At 38.1% G+C, this 19,306-nt stretch overlaps 1 protein-coding gene and 1 pseudogene across 8 annotated transcripts in view; both read left to right on the forward strand.

Annotated features, from left to right (window-relative positions):
- Positions 1-19,306, forward strand: part of ULK4 (unc-51 like kinase 4) — a 769,027-nt gene that overhangs the window by 601,949 nt on the left and 147,772 nt on the right. For all 8 annotated transcript variants that reach the window (XM_063611260.1, XM_063611259.1, XM_063611278.1 and 5 more), the window contains one exon: positions 17,456-17,641. In XM_063611260.1, coding sequence (XP_063467330.1) covers positions 17,456-17,641 — 186 coding nt within the window. The remainder of the gene's footprint in view (positions 1-17,455; positions 17,642-19,306) is intronic.
- On the forward strand, positions 13,345-13,970 carry LOC129491287 (rRNA-processing protein FCF1 homolog; annotated as a pseudogene).

A 19,306-nucleotide genomic window follows, 5' to 3' on the forward strand; every position in this document is an offset into this window, starting at 1 on the left:
GGGATCAAAGGAGATCAAGTATCCTTCTCAAGAGAAAGGGGACAGTGTCCAGGCCTTGGGCAATAGTGTTTCCTTGAGCTGTGTCATCTGGAATTACCACCATTCATCAGCCTAATGATATTTTCTGTGGCCTCTTCAGCTGAGTTTGGGCAGGAGTGATACATGAAAGTGAAGCGGAACAGTATTGATGGCCTAATGGGAAATCTTTTGTTAAAGATGTCCTAACAAAATAGACGAGTCTCTTCTTCAAGTGCTTTTTGGTAGTATAAAAAAAGGTAGAATTAAGTGATTTTTTTTTAATTTCTTGGCAGTTAGTATCTTCTCTGAAAATAAATATTTTCATATACTTTTTGACAAAGCACTGCACCAGGCATTATTTTAAAAATAGAATATAAAATGCGAAAGATTTTGAAATACATTATATTGTGTAGATTGGATAATGGGAAGTAATCACAACCGTGATTTTAAATTGTTGTAAAACAGTTTTTAAAATTCAAATGTAAGTTTACTATAAAGTATTTCCAAGTTGTATGTGTGTATTCATTTATATTTCATCTCTCCCATAAAGCATTTGAGGTGGCTAATAAGAATGCTTGCAATAAAGTTAGGTTTGACAGAAAATACAAGATGCCAAATGGACATACTTTTTTTTTTTTTTTTTTAAAGATGGAGTTTCGCTCTTGTTGCCCAGGCTGGAGTGCAGTGGTGCGATCTCGGCTCACCGCAACCTCTGCCTCCGGGGTTCAAGCGATTCTCCTGCCTCTTGAGTAGGTAGGACTACAGGCATGCGCCACGCCCGGCTAATTTTGTATTTTTAGTAGAGACGGGGTTTCTCCATGTTGGTCAGGCTGGTTTTGAACTCCTGACCTCAGGTGATCTACCCACCTCGGCCTCCCAAAGTGCTGGGATTACAGGCATGAGCCACTGCGCCTGGCCCCAAATTGACATACTTATACTAAAAATGATTTTTTTTTATCTGAAGTTCAAATGTATCTGGGTGCTCCTTTTTCTAAGTCTGGCAACCCCAAATAAAGTGGGAAGCATGAAGAAAGCAATGGAAATAATATAGGGTGAAGTTTCTAGAGAAAGGAGTCTAATATAATTACTAAAGTTGGGCCATAGTTTTGATTTGGGGAGTCCTGGTTCCCAGACAAAAAAGAAAATATAATTATTTATAAGATGTACATTGCCCAGAAAGGAGGCGGAAAAGAAAACAAAAAAGATGGTTCCATGGGGCAAGAAAGATTTTCTGGTTAAGGATTTGAAAGAATACTTTTTCATGGATCTCCATTAAAGATACACTTTGTGATGAGGAGGGTAGTGGTGGTAATACCTACTTTTTATTGAGCATTTTATTAACTAGACAGTGACTTTTGAGCGATTTTTAATTTAGATGAAGTCAGTTTTATCAATTTTTCCTTTCATAATTCATTCTTTTGCAATTATGCCTATTAAACCTTTCCCCAATCCAAGGTAAAAATATTTTCTCCCATGTTTTCTCTTAGAAATTTTATAGTTTCAGCTTTTATATTCACGCCTGATATGGCTTGGCTGTGTCCCCACCCAAATCTCATCTTGAATTTTAGCTCCCATAATCCCCTCATGTTGAGGGAGGGGCCCAGTGGGAAAAAATTGAATCATGGGGGCAGTTTCCCCCATACTGTTCCCCTGGTAGTAAGTCTCACGAGAGCTGATGGTTTTTTAAGGGGAAACCCCTTACACGTGGCTGTCATTCTTCTCTTGTGTGCTGCCTTGTGAGATGTACTTTTCACCTTCCGCCATGATTGTGAGGCCTCCCCAGCCATGTGGAACTGTAAGTCCATTAAGCCCCTTTTTCCTTATAAATTACCGAATCTCCGGTATGTGTTTGTCAGTAATGTGAGAACAGACTACTACAAGGCCTTTTATCCTTTTCCAGTTCATTTTGTTACATGATGCAAGGGCAAGGTAAAAGTGTATGGCTTTGCATATTTAAGCATTTTTTGAAAATGTATTTTCTTGGCCAGGCACAGTGGTTCATGCCTGTAATCCCAGCGCTTTGAGAGGATGAGGCAGGTGGATTACTTGAGGCCAGGAGTTCGAGACCAACCTGGGCAACATGGCAAAACCCCATCTCTACTAAATAGACAACAAATTAGCTGGGCTTGGTAGTGCATGCCTGTAATCCAGTTACTTAGGAGCCTGAAGCATGAGAATCACTTGAACCTGGGAGGCAGAGGTTGCATTAAGCGGAGATTGCAACACTGCACTCCAGCCTGGGCAACAGAGCGAGACTCTGTCTCAAAAAAAAAAAAGTAATCTCAACTGCGTTGCCATTGACCTTTATCAGAAATCAGTTGACTTACGTGAGCCTATGGGCTCCTCCTCAGATTTGCTTTGGCTATTCCATGTTCTTTACATTTCCATATGAAACTTTGACATGGCTTGTCAATTTCTACAAAAAAAAAAAAAAAAAAAAAAAAAAAACTTGTGAGATTTTGTATTGAGATGGTGTTGAATCTACAAAGTAATTTGGGGAAAATATTGGGAGCAACATCAAATTAACTAATGAACAAGGTATAGCTTTCCATTTATTTAAGTCCTTTTTACTTTCAGCAATATTTTGTATTTTTCATGTACATGTCCTTCATCCTGTGTCAGATTTGTCCCTAAGCATTTCTAATTTTTTGATGCTATTATACTGGTATTGTTTTAATTTCAATTTCTGATTGGTACTTATGTGAAAATTGCAATCGATTTTGTGTTTTTTTCTTGAATCCTGCAACTTTGTTAAACTCACGCATGGACTCTAGTACCTTGTTTGTTAATTACATCTGATTTTCTACATACAGGATCAGACTTATGCAAATAAAGTTACTGTATTACTACTTTTACAATCTGGATGCCACTGGGTGGGGCTTCAGGTACGGGGTGTGCCGATTGCATTGGCCAGAATTTTCCAAACAGCGGTGAGAGGAGACATCCTGTCTGTCTTCGTAATTTCAAGGGAAAGCATTCAGTCTCCTACACAACCTTTATCAGGTTGAGGAATGTTCATGAAAAGGGGGGTGGGGGAGGCTTCCAGGTTATAGGTAGATTTAAAATTTTTCTGATTGGCAATTGGTTGAAAGAGTTATTATCAATAGAAATGTTGCCAGGCACAGTGGCTCATGCCTTTAATCACAGCACTTGGGGAGGCCAAGGCAGGTGGATCACCTGAGGTCAGGAGTTCGAGACCAGCCTGGCCAACGTGGTGAAACCCTGTCTCTACTAAAAATAAAAAAAATTAGATAGGCATGGTGGCACCTGTAATCCCTGTAGTCCCAGCTACTTGGGAGGCTGAGGCAGGAGAATCGCTTGAACCCCAGAGGCAGAGGTTGCAGTGAGCCGAGACAGTGCCACTGCACTCCAACCTGGGCGACAGAGTGAGACTCTGTCTCAAAATAAAAAAAAAAAAGAAAGGAATGTCTGGATTATGATAAGAGGTTGTGGAGAACAAAGTTTTATCATGCAGATAAAGCCTCTAAGTAGCAGGCTTCACAGAGAATAGATTGTCAATGTTTCTTATCAGACCAAAGGTATGTGTTGATATTAATGCTGGAGGTATAATGAGGCATGTCTAGACCCCCCACTTCCCTGAACCAGTCTTTCAGGTTCAATTATAGAGTGCCCTGGCTGAGGAGGAAGACCATTCAGATGTTTGGAGGACCTTAGGATTTTGTTTTTGGTTTACAAGAAGTTCCCTTCTACCCCTAGTTCACATTGTAAATAGATGTTGGATATTATCAAATACTTTTTCTATTGAGATGATCTTGTGGTTTGGGGTACATTGTTATGGGTTAACTTTTGTCCTCTGGAAAAGATATGTTAAAGTCCTAACCTCCACTCCTCTAGAATATCCTTATTTGTAAATAGTGTTTTTGCAGATATAGTTAGTTAAGATGAGGTTATAGTGGAGTATGGTGGGTCCCCAATCCAATATGACTGGTGTCCTTTTGAGAAGACAGCCATGTAGAGACAAAGACACTTGGGCGAATGGCATTTACTTATGCTGTCTTTGTCTAGTTTTGTTTCATTTTTCCCTGTCCCTGGTGGTAGGTGACTGTCTAGTTTGGGTATCAGGACAATGTTGAACTCAGAGAATGAATTAGAAAGTATTTCTTCCTTTTCAGTTTTCTTGAAGACTTTGTGTACAATTAGCATTTTTTTAAATAACAGTTTTATTGAGTGATAATTCACATACCATAAAATTAACCTCTCAAAAGTACATAATTCAATATTTTTGTATATTGTGCAACCATTATCTAATTCCAGAATATTTTCATCATCCCCAACAGCAACCTCATACTCATTAAAAGTCATTCCCAGGCCGGGCACGGTGGCTAACGCCTGTAATCCCAGCACTTTGGGAGGCCGAGGCGGGCGGATCACGAGGTCAGGAGATCGAGACCATCCTGGCTAACATGGTGAAACCCTGTCTCTACTAAAAATACAAAAAATTAGCCGGGCGTGGTGGCGGGCACCTGTAGTCCCAGCTACTCGGGAGGCTGAGGCAGGAGAATGGCGTGAACCCGGGAGGTGGAGGTTGCCGTGAGCCGAGATCGCGCCATTGCACTCCAGCCTGGGAGACAGAGCAAGACTCTGTCTCAAAAAAAAAAAAAAAAAAAAAAAAAAAAAGTCATTCCCCATTCCCTCCCCTCTGCAACTCTAGTCAATCACTAATTTACTTTCTGTTTCTATGAACTGGCCTGTTTTGGGTATTTCATATATATGGAAATATATAATTTGATTTTTTTGTTCTCTTAGCTTTATGTTTTCAGGATTTTTTCATGTTTATAGCATGGATCAGTGTTTCATTCCTTGTTATTTCTAAATAATATTCCATTATATGAGTGTATTGCATTTGTGTATCCATTCATCAGTTGATGGACATTTCAGTTGTTTTCACTTTTTGGCTATTATGAATAACATTGCTGTGAACATTTGTGTACAAATTGTTATGTAAACACAGACTTTCTTTTTTTCAGTATATACCTGGGAGCTGGGTCATATAGTAAATCTATGTCTAACCTTTAAAGGAACTGGTTTCCAGAGTGCCTCTACCATTAACATTTCCACTAGCAGTATATGAGGGTTTCAGTTTCTCCACATACTCACCAACTGCTTTTTACTGTCTGTGTTTTTGATTGTAGTCCTTCTATGGAGTATGAACTGGTATCTCATCGTGGTTTTAATTTTCATTTTCTTTTTTTTTTTTTTTTTGAGACCTGGTCTTGCTCTGTCACCCAGGCTGGAGTACAGTGGCATGATCTCTGCTCACTGCAACCTCTGCCTCCCGGGTTCAAACAATTCTTCTGACTCAGCCTCCCAAATAGCTGGGACTACAGGTGTGCACCACCATGCCTGGCTAATTTTTGTATTTTTAGTAGAGATGAAGTTTCATCATGTTGGCCAGGCTGGTCTCAAACTCCTGACCTCAGGTGATCCGCCTGCCTCGGCCTCCCAGAGTGCTGGGATTACAGGTGCGAGCCACTGTGCCCAGCTGTTAATTTGCATTTTCTTGATGACTAATGCTATTTAGCATCTTTTCCTGTTCTTATTGACTATTTTCATACCTTCTTCGGAGAAATATCTGTTAAAATCTTTGCGCTTTAAAAAATGGGATCATTTCTAAAATTAGTGAGTTGTAAGAAATATTATATATCATGTATACACAAGTCCCTTATTAGGTGTCAGATTTATAAAATATTTCTCTTGTGGGTTGTCTTTTTACTTTCTCGGTTATATCCCTTATAGCAAATCAGTTTTAGATTTTGATGAAGTCAATTTATCTATTTTTTGTTTTGTTGCTTGTGCTATTGGCATCATACGTAAGAAACCATTGTCTAACCTAAGGTCACAAGACTTGCTCCTGTGTTTTCTATAAGTTTTATACATTATTTATTTATTTTTTTGAGATGGAGTCTTGCTCTGTTACCCAGTCTAGAGTGCAGTGGCGTGATCTCCACTCACTGCAACCTCCGCTTCCTCGGCTTAATCCATCCTCTCACCTCAGCCTCCTGAGTAGTTGGGACTATAAGTGTGTGCCACCATGTCTGGCTAATTTTTGTATTTTTTGTAGAGATGGGGTTTCACCACGTTCCCCAGGCTGTTGTCAAACTCCTGGGCTCAAGCAGTCCACCTGCCCTTGCCTCCCAAAGTGCTGGGACTAGAGCACCCAGCCACATTTAGCTCTTATATTTAAGTTTTGATCCATCTTAAGTTAATTTTTATATATGGTGTGATGTGGGGTCCAGTTTCATTTTTTTATATGTCCAGTTGTCTCAGCACCATTTGTAGAGAATACTATTTTCCCTCTGTTGAATTGTCTTGGCACCATTGTTAAAACCAATTGATATATATGTAAAGGTTTGTCTGGGCTCCTAATTCTATTCCATTGGTCTCTAGATCTATCTTATGCCAGTACCACATTTGTTGGATTACTGCTGCTTTGTAGTAAATTTTAAAATTAGGAAGTAGGAGTCCTCCAACCATGCTCTTCCTTTGTAATGTTGTTTTGGCTATTCTTGGTTCCTGGCATTTCCATATGAATTTTAGGATCAACTTATCAATTTCTGCCAAACAAGACAACTATAATTTTGATAGAGAATGCTTTGAATCTGTAGATCAATTTTGAGTGTGTTGCCATCTTAACAGTGTTCAATCTTCTGCTGTATGAACATGGGAAGTTTTTTCATTTATGTAGACTAATTTTTTTTTTCTTTTTTGAGATGGAGTCTCACTCTGTCACCCAGGCTGGAGTGCAGTGGTGTGATCTTGGCTAATTACAAGCTCCGCCTCTTGGGTTCATGCCATTCTCCTGCTGCAGCCTCCCCAGTAGCTGGGACTACAGGTGCCCGCCACCATGCCCAGCTAATTTTTTGTATGTTTAGTAGAGACGGGGTTTCACCGTGTTAGCTGGGATGGTCTCAATCTCCTGACCTCGTGATCCGCCCGCCTCAGCCTCCCAAAGTGCTGGGATTACAGGCATGAGCCACTGCGCCCGGCCTAATTTTTTAATATTTTTTGCTACTTTTATTCCTAAATATGCCATTCGTTTTAACGCTATTATAAATGAAATTATTTTCTTAATTTCAACTTCAGATTGTTCATTGTTAGTGTATAGAAATATAATTGATTTTTGTATATCGATCTCATACCCTGAAACCTTGATGAACTTGTTTATTTGTCCTAAAAGTTCTTTAAAGGGTTCCTTAGGATTTTCTATGTATAAGATTATATCTTCTGCAAATAGAGTTTTACTTCTTTTTTGGTGCTTTTTATTTTTCTAGCTAGAACCTCCATTATAATGATGAATATGGGAAGAGTGGACATCTTTCTTTGTTCATGATCTTAGGGGAAGGGAGTTCACTCTTTTGCCAGTAAGTATGTTAGCAATAGGTTTTTCATGGATGTCCTTTATCAGTTGAGAAAGTTCCCTTCTGTTCCTAATTTGTTGAATGTTTTTAATAGTTAGTTTTGTGAAATGCTGCTTTTGTGACTATTGAGAGGATCATGTCGTTTTTGTTCTTTATTCTATTGCTATTGCATATAACATTGATTGATTTTCACCTGTTAAACTAATTTTGAATTCCTAGGATAAATCCCACTTGGTAATGGTCTATAATACTTTTCACATATTGCTGATTTGGTTTGCTACTATTTTGTTGAGGGTTTTGGCATGTATATTCTTAAGGGCTATTGGCCTATAGTGGGTTTTTGTTGTTATTGTTGTTTTTTGTAATATCTTTGTCTGGTTTGGGTATCAGGGTAGTACTGACCTCAGAGAATGAGTTCGGAAGTGTTCCCTTTTTCTTAGTTTTGTGGAAGACTGTGTAGAATTGGTATTACTTCTTCCTTAAATGTTTGGTAGAATTCACCAGTAAAGTCATCTGGCTCTGGAGTGTGTTTGTTGTTGTTGTTGTTGTTCTTTTGTAGGATGGTTTTTAGCCATAAATTTATTTTCTCTAATGGATAATGTGCTACCCAGGTTATCTGTTTCTTCCTGATTGAGCCTCGGCCTGCTTTCTTCTCTGTGTTGCTTTGTCCTATCGACTCTAGCTGCCTTGGTCTTTCAGGACTTTTTGCTCTGTCTCCTCAACTTAAGAAATCCACTGGGATCCCCCTCTATTGTCCTCCCTGCACATAGGCCTGGAAACTCACTCAAGTCTCTAATCTGGGAAAGTAGGAGACCTCTCACCCTATTTGTGTCCCATCTCTTAGGGACCACTGTTCTTCACTATCTAATGTCTAGTGTCTTAAGAACCACTGCTTCATGCATTTGTATGCTAGTTTGTTGTTTCAGGCAGTTGGGTATACCCTTCCCTGTTATACCAGGGAAACTATTAATAAATCAGGGAGTAAAATAAATTTAATCATCATCACTGGAAAAATAGAATGTTCAAATAACCCACAGGAAAGTAGAAAAAAGAGAATGAGCAGAATGAGAAACAGGAAACAGAAGACATAATAAAATTGCACATTAGACTTAAGCCCTAGTCCCCTAATATTTACCTTAAATGTAAATGGTCTAAATGCACCAATTGTAGGACAGAGATAACTGCCCAATTTACAGATTCAATGCTATTCCTATGAAGCTACTGACATTTTTCACAGAACTACAAAAAGCCATTCTAAAATTTGTATGGAACCAAAAAGAGCTCAAATAGCTAAAGCAATTCTAAGCAAAATGAACAAAGCTGGAAGTATCATATTAACCAACTTCAAACTATACTATAACATTACAGTAACCAAAACAGCATGGTACTGTCAGAGAAACAGACACATAGACCAGTGAAACAGAATAGAGAACCCAGAAATAAAGCTGCACACCTACAGTCACCTGATCTTTGACAAAGTCAACAAAAGTAAGCAACAGGGAAAGGACTGCCTATTTAATAAATGGTGCTGGAATAGCTGGCTAGCCATATGCAAAAGAATGAAACTTGACCCCTATCTTTTGCCATATACAAAAATTAACTGAAAATGGATTAAAGATTTAAATGTAGGACCTCAAACTGTAAGAATCCTAGAAGAAAACCTAGGAAACACCCCTTTGGGCATAGGCCTTGGAAAATAATTTAGGACTAAATCCTCAAAAGCAATTGCAACACAAACAAAAATTGATGGACAGGACCTGATTAAACTAAAGAGCTTCTGTACAGAAAAAGAAACAGACACCCTAGAGAATGGGAGAAAATATTTGCATGCTATGTATCTGATGAAGGTCTAATATCCAGAATCTATAAAGAACTTAAACAATTGAAAAAGCAAAAAACAAAAACAAACAAAAAAACCTCATTAAAAAATGGGCAGAAGACTTGAACAGACATTTCTTAAAAGAAGACATACCAGCGAACAACAAGCATATGAAAAAGTGCTCCACATAATGGGTCATCAGAGAAATGCAAATCAAAACCACAATGAGATACCATCTCACACCATTCAGAATAGCTGTTATTAAAAAGTCAAAAAACAGACACTGGTGAGACTGTGGAGAAAAGAGGATGCTTATACACTGTTGGTGGTAATGTAAATTAGTTTAGCCATTGTGAAAAGCCATTTGGAGAATTCTCAAAGCAGAATTACCCTTTGACTCAGCAATCCCATTACTGGATATATATCCAAAAGAAAATAAATTGTTCTTCCAAAAAGACACATGCACTTGTATGTTCATTGCAGCACTATTCACAATAGCAGAGACATGGAATCATCCTACATGCCCATCAATGGTGGATTGGATAAAGAAAATGTGGGCCGGGCGCGGTGGCTCACGCTTGTAATCCCAGCACTTTGGGAGGCCGAGGCGGGCGGATCACGAGGTCAGGAGATCGAGACCACGGTGATAACCCCGTCTCTACTAAAAATACAAAAAAATTAGCCGGGCGTGGTGGCGGGCGCCTGTAGTCCCAGCTACTTGGAGAGGCTGAGGCAGGAGAATGGCGTGAACCCGGGAGGCGGAGCTTGCAGTGAGCCGAGATTGCGCCACTGCACTCCAGCCTGGGTGACAGAGCGAGACTCCGTCTCAAAAAAAAAAAAAAAAAAAAAAAAAAGAAAATGTGATACATATACAGCGTAAAATAATACACATCCATAAAAAAGAATGAAATTATGTCCTTTCAGCAACATGGATGGAGTTGGAGGCCATTATCCTAAGTGAATTAACACAGGGACAAAAACCAAATGCCTCAGGTTCTCACTTATAAGTGGGAGCTAAACACTGGGTATTCGTGGACATAAAGATGGCAAAAATAGACACTGGGGACTACTAGATTGGAGAGAAAGAGAGGGTGGCAAGGGTTGGAAAACTAACTATTGAGTACTATATTCAGTACCTGGGTGACGGGATCAGTGATATCCCAAACCTTGGCATCATGCAATATACCCAGGTAACAGACCTGCAAATATACCCCCTGAATCTAAAATAAAAGTTGAAATCATTTTTTAAAAATATAGATGATTAGAGTTCTTAGTCCATTTTGTGCTGCTATAACATAATACCAGAGGCTAAGCAATTTATAATGAACAGAAATGTATTGACTCACAGTTTTGAAGGTTTGGAAGTCTGAATTAGCTGGCTGGCATCTGTCAAGGGCCTTCTTGCTGTGTCGTAATATGCCAGAAGGCATCACATGAACAAAGTGCAAGAGGGTGAGAGAGAGAGCCTGAGCACATGCACATATGCAGCCGGGAGCCCAAACTTGTCCTTTTATAAGGAATCTAATCCTATGATAATGACTCTACTCCCTGTGTGGCAGAATTAAGCCATTTATGAGCCTCATGGTTTACTCACCTCTTAAAGGTTCCACTTCCCAACACTGTTGCACTGGGGATTAATTTTCCAACATATGCTTTTTGGGGAACACATTCAAACCGTAGCAGAGTGACAAAACATGATCCAACAGCATGCTGTCTACAAGAAACCTCAAATATGATATAGGCAGGTGAAAGTAAAAGGAAGAAAAATGTATATCATGAAAATATTTTTAAAAGCAGGAGTGGTTATATTAATATCAGATAAAGTACACTTCAGATCAGGGAAAATTACCAGAGGCAGAGAGGGACATTACCTAATGATTAAAAGATCTGTCCACTGAAATGACATAATGATATAGTGTATGCATTCTAAACAACAAGACCTCAAAATACATGAAGCAAAAAAAAAAAATGATAAAGATAAATAGACAAATCAACAATGATAGTTGGGGCTTTCCCACTTAGGAATTAATAGAACAAGTAGAAAAAAAAATCAAGAATATAGAAAAATTGAACAATACACTCAACTAATAGGATATGATTGATAGAGAGCACTTCACACAACAACAGAATACACATTTTTTTCCAGTGCCCATGGAACACTCACCACTAATAGACTGAATCCTAGGCCACAAAAGAAACTTCAAGAAATATTAAAAGAATTGAAATAGTATAGAGCATTGTTCTCTAATAACAATGGAATCAAACTACAAATCAATAAGAGAAGGACAATAGGAAAATTTCCAACATTTAAAAAGTAAACACACTGATAACTCATGGGTCCAAGAGGAAGTCACACAGGAAGCTTTTTAAATGCATAGAACTAAATGAAAATGAAAACATATCAAAATATTTAGGCTACAGCTAAAAGCTGTCCTGAGAGAAAAAATTGTAACACCAAAAGCTTATAGACAAAAGGTGAAAACGAGAAAGACTTTAAATCAATAATCTAAGTTCTCACCTCCATAAACTAGAAAAATAGCAAAGCTAATCCACAACAAGCAAAAGGGAAGGAATTATAAAGATCAAACCAGAAATCAATGAATTTGAAAACAGGAAAACAATACAGAGAAATCAATAAACAAAAAGCTGACCCTGAAAAAAAATCAGTAAAATTGAAAAACCTCTATCCAACTGACAAAGAAGAGAGGAGACAGAAATTATCAATACAAGGGATGAAACGAGATGTCAGTGTATATCTGTAGCCATTTAAAGAATAATAAGGGAATGCTGTGAACAATTTTATGTTCATAAATTCTGTAACTTGGAAGAAATGAGCCAATTCTTCCAAAACTACCAGAACTCAACCAACATGAACACTTGAATAGTCCTATAATCATTAAAGAAATTGAGTTTATAATTTAATACTCCTAACAAAGCAATCTCTGGGCCCAGATAATTTCACTGGAAAATTTTACCAAACAATTACAGAAGAATTAAATATCAATTTTATATAATTTTTTTTTTTTTTTTTTTTTGAGACGGAGTTTTTGCTCTTGTTCCCCAGGCTGGAGTGCAATGGCATGATCTCGGCTCACCACAACCTCTGCCTCCCAGGTTCAAGTGATTCTCCCACCTCAGCCTCCCGAGTAGCTGGGATTACAGGCATGCGCCACCACGCCTGGCTAATTTTGTATTTTCAGTAGAGACGGGGTTTCTCCATGTTGGTCAGGCTGGTCTCGAACTCCCAACCTCAGATGATCTGCTCACCTTGGCCCCTCAAAGTGCTGGGATTACAGACATGAATAGAAGAGGGAACATTTCCCAACTCATTTTATGAGGGTGATATTACCCTGATACTAAACTAAGACAAAGAAAGTCCTCTCCAAAAAAGACTACAATCAGTATCTCTTGTAAACTTAGATATAAAACTCCTCAGCAAAATATTAGCAAATTGAATACATCAGTGTATAAAGAGAATGAGCAGAGCAGAATTTATTCCAGACGTGCAAGGCTTGTTCAACATTGAAACATAAATTAATGTATTTTACCATATAAACAGGTTAAATATTAAATATTACATGATCATATGGATTAATACAGAAAAAGTAATTGACAACTAGCACTTATTCATGGTAAAAAGTTATCAAACTAGGATTAGAGGGGGAATCTTCTCAACCTGATAAAGGGCATCTATGAAAAATTTACAGCTAGCATCATATTTAATAGTGAATTACTAAATCCTTTCTCCCTAAGATTGGGTACAAGGCAAGAGTGTCTACTCACACTAATCTCATTTAACATCTTAGTGGAGGTTCTAGCCAGTGTAGTAGGGTACAGAAAGAAATAAAAGGAATACCAGTTGGAAAGGAAGAAATAAACCTATTTGTATTTATAGGTGACACAATTATCTATGTAGAAAATGCTGAAGAATCTTCAAAAAGACTCCTAGAATTAATAAGTGAGTTCAATAAGGTTTCAGGATACAAGATCAATAAACAAAATTCATCAAAATGTATACATTAAATATGTGCAAGTTTTTGTATCAGTTATACCTCAGTAAAAAATCAATTGCATTTCTGTATACTAACAATTAATAGATTCTGGAAGAAACAAGACTATGACATGACCATGGGGAAGCAAAAGAAAACAAGGAAATATGCAATCATGAAGTGAATGCTTCATCTCAGATCAAAGGCTTACAGAAAAGAGTAGATTAAAACCTAAAAAGAAAGAAAAAGATCCTAGTGTGCTAAAGGAGAAGTTCCTCAACACCATCCCTGCTTGTTTTTCCAATATATCACACAGCTGGGCCCACCTTACCACATCCTTGTCGATACCAACTTTATCAACTTTTCCATTAAAGCCATATTGGACTTAGTGCAGTCAGTGATGGACAGTCTGTATGCCAAGTGTATCCCTTGTATAACTGATTGTATAATGGCTGAAATTGATAAATTGGAGTGGAAGTATTGAGTGGCTCCAAGGATCATCAAGGATCCAAGATTTGAACAGTTACCATGCGCATACACAGGAACCTATGCAGAAGACTGCCTAAAACAGAGAATAACTCAACATTAAGTGTCACATCGTTGCCATGGCTGACCAGAGACCCTGAAAGAGGAATCCATAAGATTCCTAGAGTTCCTATCATGTACATTTCTAACCACCATAGATACAACATGGAACTGATGTCAGATGATTATGGAGCCCTTGGTTCTAATTCTTACAAGACAAAGTTCCTCTGCTTTTCTTAGACCAATTTTCTGTTGTTGCCAGTTCATTAAACATGCAATACCATAAGACAACAATAGCCTTTTCAAGAATGGTGCTGGAGCAGTTGGATACGCAGTGGCAAAACAAAACAACAATAAAATCCTTTACCTAAACCTCATATTTTATATAAAAATTAACCCAAAATGAAGTGAATTAAATGTAAAATATAAAACTATAAAACCTTTAGAAAAAAATACAGGAGAAAGTCTTCAGGACATATGTTTCAGCAAAGAGTTTTTTATACTTGCCACCACAAGCACAATTGCTAAGAGCTAAAACCAGTAATTGGACTTCATCAGAATTAACTTTTTTTCTCTTCAAAAGACTCAGTAAAATGGATGAAAAGGCAAGCTACAGACGGGGAGAAAATATTTGCAAAACTATATATCTAAGAAAGGCATTGTATCTAGAATATTTAAAGAACTTTCAAATATTAAGAATAAAAAACATCCAATTAACAAAGGGCAAAAGTCATGGATAGGCGATAAGATGTTCACTGTCAGTTGCCATTAGGGAAATGTGAATTTAAACTACAATGAGATACCACCACCTATCAGAGTGGCTAAAATAAAAAAATAATGATAACACTAAGTGCTAGTGGAGATGCTGAGAAATTGGATATTTTGTACATTGATGCTAGGAATGTGAAATGGTAAAACACTACAGCTGCCTTAGAAAACAGTTTGACAGTTTCTTAAAAAACTAAATATGAGTCTCCCATACAACCCAGCCATTGTACTCTTGGGCATTTATCCCAGAGGAATGAAAGCTAATGTTCACACAAAAACTTGCACAATGTTCACAGTAGTTTTATTTGGAATAGCTCCAAATTGGGAACAACTCATATTTTCTTTATGGATGAGTTAGTTAAACTGTGGTACATCTATGTCATGGAATAGTACTCAGTAATAAAAAGAAATGAACTAAGCTGGGCATGGTGGCTCACGCCTGTAATCCCAGCACTTTGGGAGGCTGAGGCAGGCGGATCACCTGAGGTCCAGCCTGACCAACATGGAGAAACCCTGTCTCTACTAAAAATACAAAATTAGCTGGGCGTGGTGGCACATGCCTGTAATCCCAGCTACTAGGGAGGCTGAGGCAGGAGAATCGCTTGAACCTGGGAGGCGGAGGTTGTGGTGAGCCAAGATTGTGCCATTGCACTCCAGCCTGGGCAACAAGAGTGAAACTCCGTCTCAAAAAAAAAAAAGAAGTATTGATACACAAAAACTTGGATGGATTTTAAAGAAATTATGCTGAGTGAAGAAAACCATATATACAGTGTGATTCCATTTATGTAACATACTTGAAATGACAAAACAGCAAACCACTGTGTGGTCACCAGGGGTTAGGGATGGAGGAGAGTGAGTGTTGGCTCCTACTATAATGGGATCCTTGTGATGGAACTCTTCTTTATCTTGGTCGTGGTGGTTGTCACCAAATCTACACATGTGATTAAGTTGCACAGAGCTAAATACAACGTGTACAAACACACGTACACAAACAGATGTAAAATTAGTAAAATCAGAATAAGGTTGATGGCTAAGGTCCTAGCTGTGATATTGTACCATAGTTACTATACAAGATGTTTCCATTGGGGAAACTGGGTGAAGTATATATGGAATCTCTCTGTATTGGTTCTTACAACTGTATGTGAACCTCCAAATATCTCAAAATAAAAGCTTAATTCACATGCAAAAGAATAAAATTGGACCTCTACCTAACACCGTATATAAAAGTTAGCTCAAAATGCATCAAAGATCTCAATGTAAAAAGCTAAAGCTATAAAGCTCTTGGAAGAAAACATGGGCATGATTGGGTGTGGTGGCTCTTGCCTGTACTCTCAGCACTTTGGGAGAAGACAAGGCAGGAGGATTGCTTGAGCCCAGGAGTTCAAGACTAGCCTTGGCACCATGGTGAGACCCGTCTCTACACAAAATTTAAAAATTAGCCAGGTGTGACAGTGCAACCCTGTGTCCCAGCTACTCGGGAGGCTGAGGTGGGAGGATTGCTTGAAGCCAGGAGGCTGAGGTGGGAGAATTGCTTGAAGCCAGAAGGTTGAGGCTGCAGTAAGCTATGTTTGTACCACTGTACTCCAGCCTGGGTGACAGAGATGCTGTCTCCCAAAAAACGAAAACAAAAATAAAGAAAAGAAAACATTCTTAGATATATGTCACTGAAATCATACATATACCCAAGTATAAAAAAAAAGTTTTCAAAATTAAAAATTAAAAAATTTAAAAGTTAAAAATATTTTTTACTTCAAAGGACAATATCAAGAAAGTGAAAAGACAACTTGCAGAAAGGAAAAAAAACTTTTAAATTATATATTTGTTAAGGGACTTGTATTTAAAATATATAAAGAACTCTTAGAACTCAACTATATAAAGACAAATGACCTATTTTTAAAATGGGCAAAGGGTCTGCACAGACATTTCTCCAAAGATATGCTAATGGCCAATCAGCACATGAAAAGATACCCCACATCATTAGCTATCAGGGAAGTACGTCTGAAAACCACAATGAGTTACCCCTCCAGACCTACTAAGATAACTATAACTAAAGAGACAGATAATAACAAGTGTTAGTGAAAATGGAAATTTCATACATTGCTGGTACAAGTGGCAGCTTTGGAAAACAGTCTGGCAGTTCTTCAAAAGGTTAAAAATAGAGTTACTATGAAGCGGGTCAGTAGGTAAAGTTACAATTAAATAGGAGGAATATGGGTCTGTCCTTTCACTGCGCTATAGTTAATAATAATATATATTTCAAAATAGCTAGAAGAGAGGATTTGGAATGTTCTCACCACAAAGGATATATGTATGAGGTAAAGGATATGTTAATTACCCTAATTTGATTATTACACATTGTATATGTGTATTGAAACCTCACACTGTACCCCATAAAAATGTATAATTATGTGGCAATAAAAATAAAATAATAAAAACTTTTTAAAAAGAAGAATATAGGACCTTCTGATTTTGTGCTGTTAGCTTTGTTTGAGCAACTATATACACTTTGAAAAAGATGCATTTAAAAAAGTATTTAGGCCAGGCTCATGCCTGTAATCCCAGCACTTTGGGAGGCTGAGGAAGGAGGATTCCTTGAACCCAGGAGTTCAAAACTAGCCTGGGCAACATAGGGAGACCATGTCTCTACCAAAAAAAAAAAAAAATTATCTGGGCATGATGATGGTGTGTGTCTTTGTTTCAAGCTACTCAGGAGGCTGAGGCAGGAGGATCACTTGAGCCCAGGAGGTTGAGGCTGCAGTGAGCTGTGATCATACCACTGCACTCCAGCCTGGGCAACAGAGTGAGACCCTGTCTCAAAAAAAAAAAAAAAAAAAGTAAAAAAGTATTCAGCTGACTACTCAGGCTGATGCCCCCATCAAGCCAAATTTTACTGTGTTATTTTGAGTACTAATACCATCTTCAATGAAATTTAAATAGTCTTATTTGTTAATTTTCAGCTTCCTAATGAAGATCCTGAGATTTTTGACGTTTCATCCAAGTGCCTGTCTATACTGGTTCAGCTGTATGGAGGAGAAAACCCAGACAGCCTCTCCCCTGAAGATGTGGAAATTTTTGCTCATTTGCTGACATCCAAGGAGGACCCAAAGGAGCAGAAGCTTCTGTTAAGGATTCTCAGAAGAATGGTGAGTTCACACAGAAACCAGGGACACTGTGGGTGGCTTTGCTGGCAGCCACATGGACAGTGAGTAGCCATTTCTTGGACCTAATTTCAAATTTCCAGAGAATTTGCAGGAGTTGTCAAGAACTCCCAGTCACCTTTCTCCTTAATCACCTGTTGTTGACATTTGTCATATACTGTTTATCTGCATATATACATATATTTTCTGAACCATTTGGGAGTAAGTTAGAGACATTGTGCCTCATACCCCTTAACATCTAAGTATGTATTTCCTAAAATAAAATTGATATTCTGTTACTTAAGTAATCAAAATCAGGAAATTTAACACTAATAAAAATTCCTTTACCAGTCTTCTGTCCATATTCTAGTTGGGTCAGCTGTCCCAGTAACTTTCACAGCTTTTTTTCTGGTACAGGGTACAGTCTAGGATTATGTATTTTGGTAGACATTTGTCTTTAATATGGAATAGTCTTTCACTCTTTGTCTTTCATGATACTTTTGAAGATTATAGGCCAGGTATTTTGTAGCATCTCCCTGAGTTTGGGTCTGTTTGATGTTTCTTCACGATTAGATTTGTGAGTACTCTAGAAGTAAATTGGTCCTTCTCAATCCATCACATCCAGAGGCTCTTCGTGGCTGTTTGCCCCTTACTGGTGGTATTAATTTTGATCACTTGGTTTAATCAATGTGTAGTTAATTATTATTATTTTGTAGTAGTTGCAAAATGGATTTTTTCTCATCTCCAACATTTATAACTCCCAGCATTCCACTGTAAGGAAAAACTTTCCCTTCTGCTTCACTTATTTAAAAATGCATATATAGCTGACGTCTATTTGAAAGTACTTTTGAAAACCTATTCTCTTTCTACAGTAAATATTTCTCTGATGATTTTGAAGGCCACTATTTACAGTAGCTAGTGTTGAAGTTAATAAAGGATGGGGGTTCTGTTCACCTGTCATCTTCTGGTTTGTCAGTCTGTGTTCACTTCTAGATCCTAATACCTTGAGGTGTCCTTTGGCAGGTGGAGGCTGTGGATGTTCCAGAGTTGTACTCAAAATGACTTGCATGAATTTGGTAGGTAGACAGTTGCAGCGAGTGACCCAGCTGAACCTGTATGACAGGTGATGGGTGACAGAACTAGAAGGGCGATAAAGAGATTGACTCCTTCACTGCTATATTGTGCTTTTGTATGGGTGTGACTCCCCCCAACCCCAAAACAAGACTAACTAATCTCAGCGGAGTCATTACCTGAATTGCAGGATTATGATGGCCTAGTTCAGTTCCCCAAGTGTGGGATGAATACTTCTGAGGAGAGTAGGTCTTGGAGATGGTGCACCAGCCTAGCACTAGATGATGTGGAATCACGTAGTAAGGCAGTTATTTCATTTCCATTTTCTTTTGGTCTTGTGATTCAAGACAAAAGCCTCAGTTTGTTGTTGTGTCTTTAACACCTCTCTAATCCTTCAGAATTTCCCTTTTTAACAGAACAGGCCTCTCAAGCTCTCATCTTTTACAGTGGAGATGTTTCTTTAAAAAATTACTTTGTGTAAATAAAAAGGTGAGTCAATCTGAAGACAAGTACTAGAGAATATAATAATACAAGTGATCTGTGGATATGGCAAAACTGTGAATATGGTAGAGAATGTCAGAAGCTTGGAAAATATTGGTC

The sequence above is a fragment of the Symphalangus syndactylus genome, chromosome 1, assembly GCF_028878055.3.
Source record: "Symphalangus syndactylus isolate Jambi chromosome 1, NHGRI_mSymSyn1-v2.1_pri, whole genome shotgun sequence".
NCBI lineage: Eukaryota > Metazoa > Chordata > Mammalia > Primates > Hylobatidae > Symphalangus > Symphalangus syndactylus.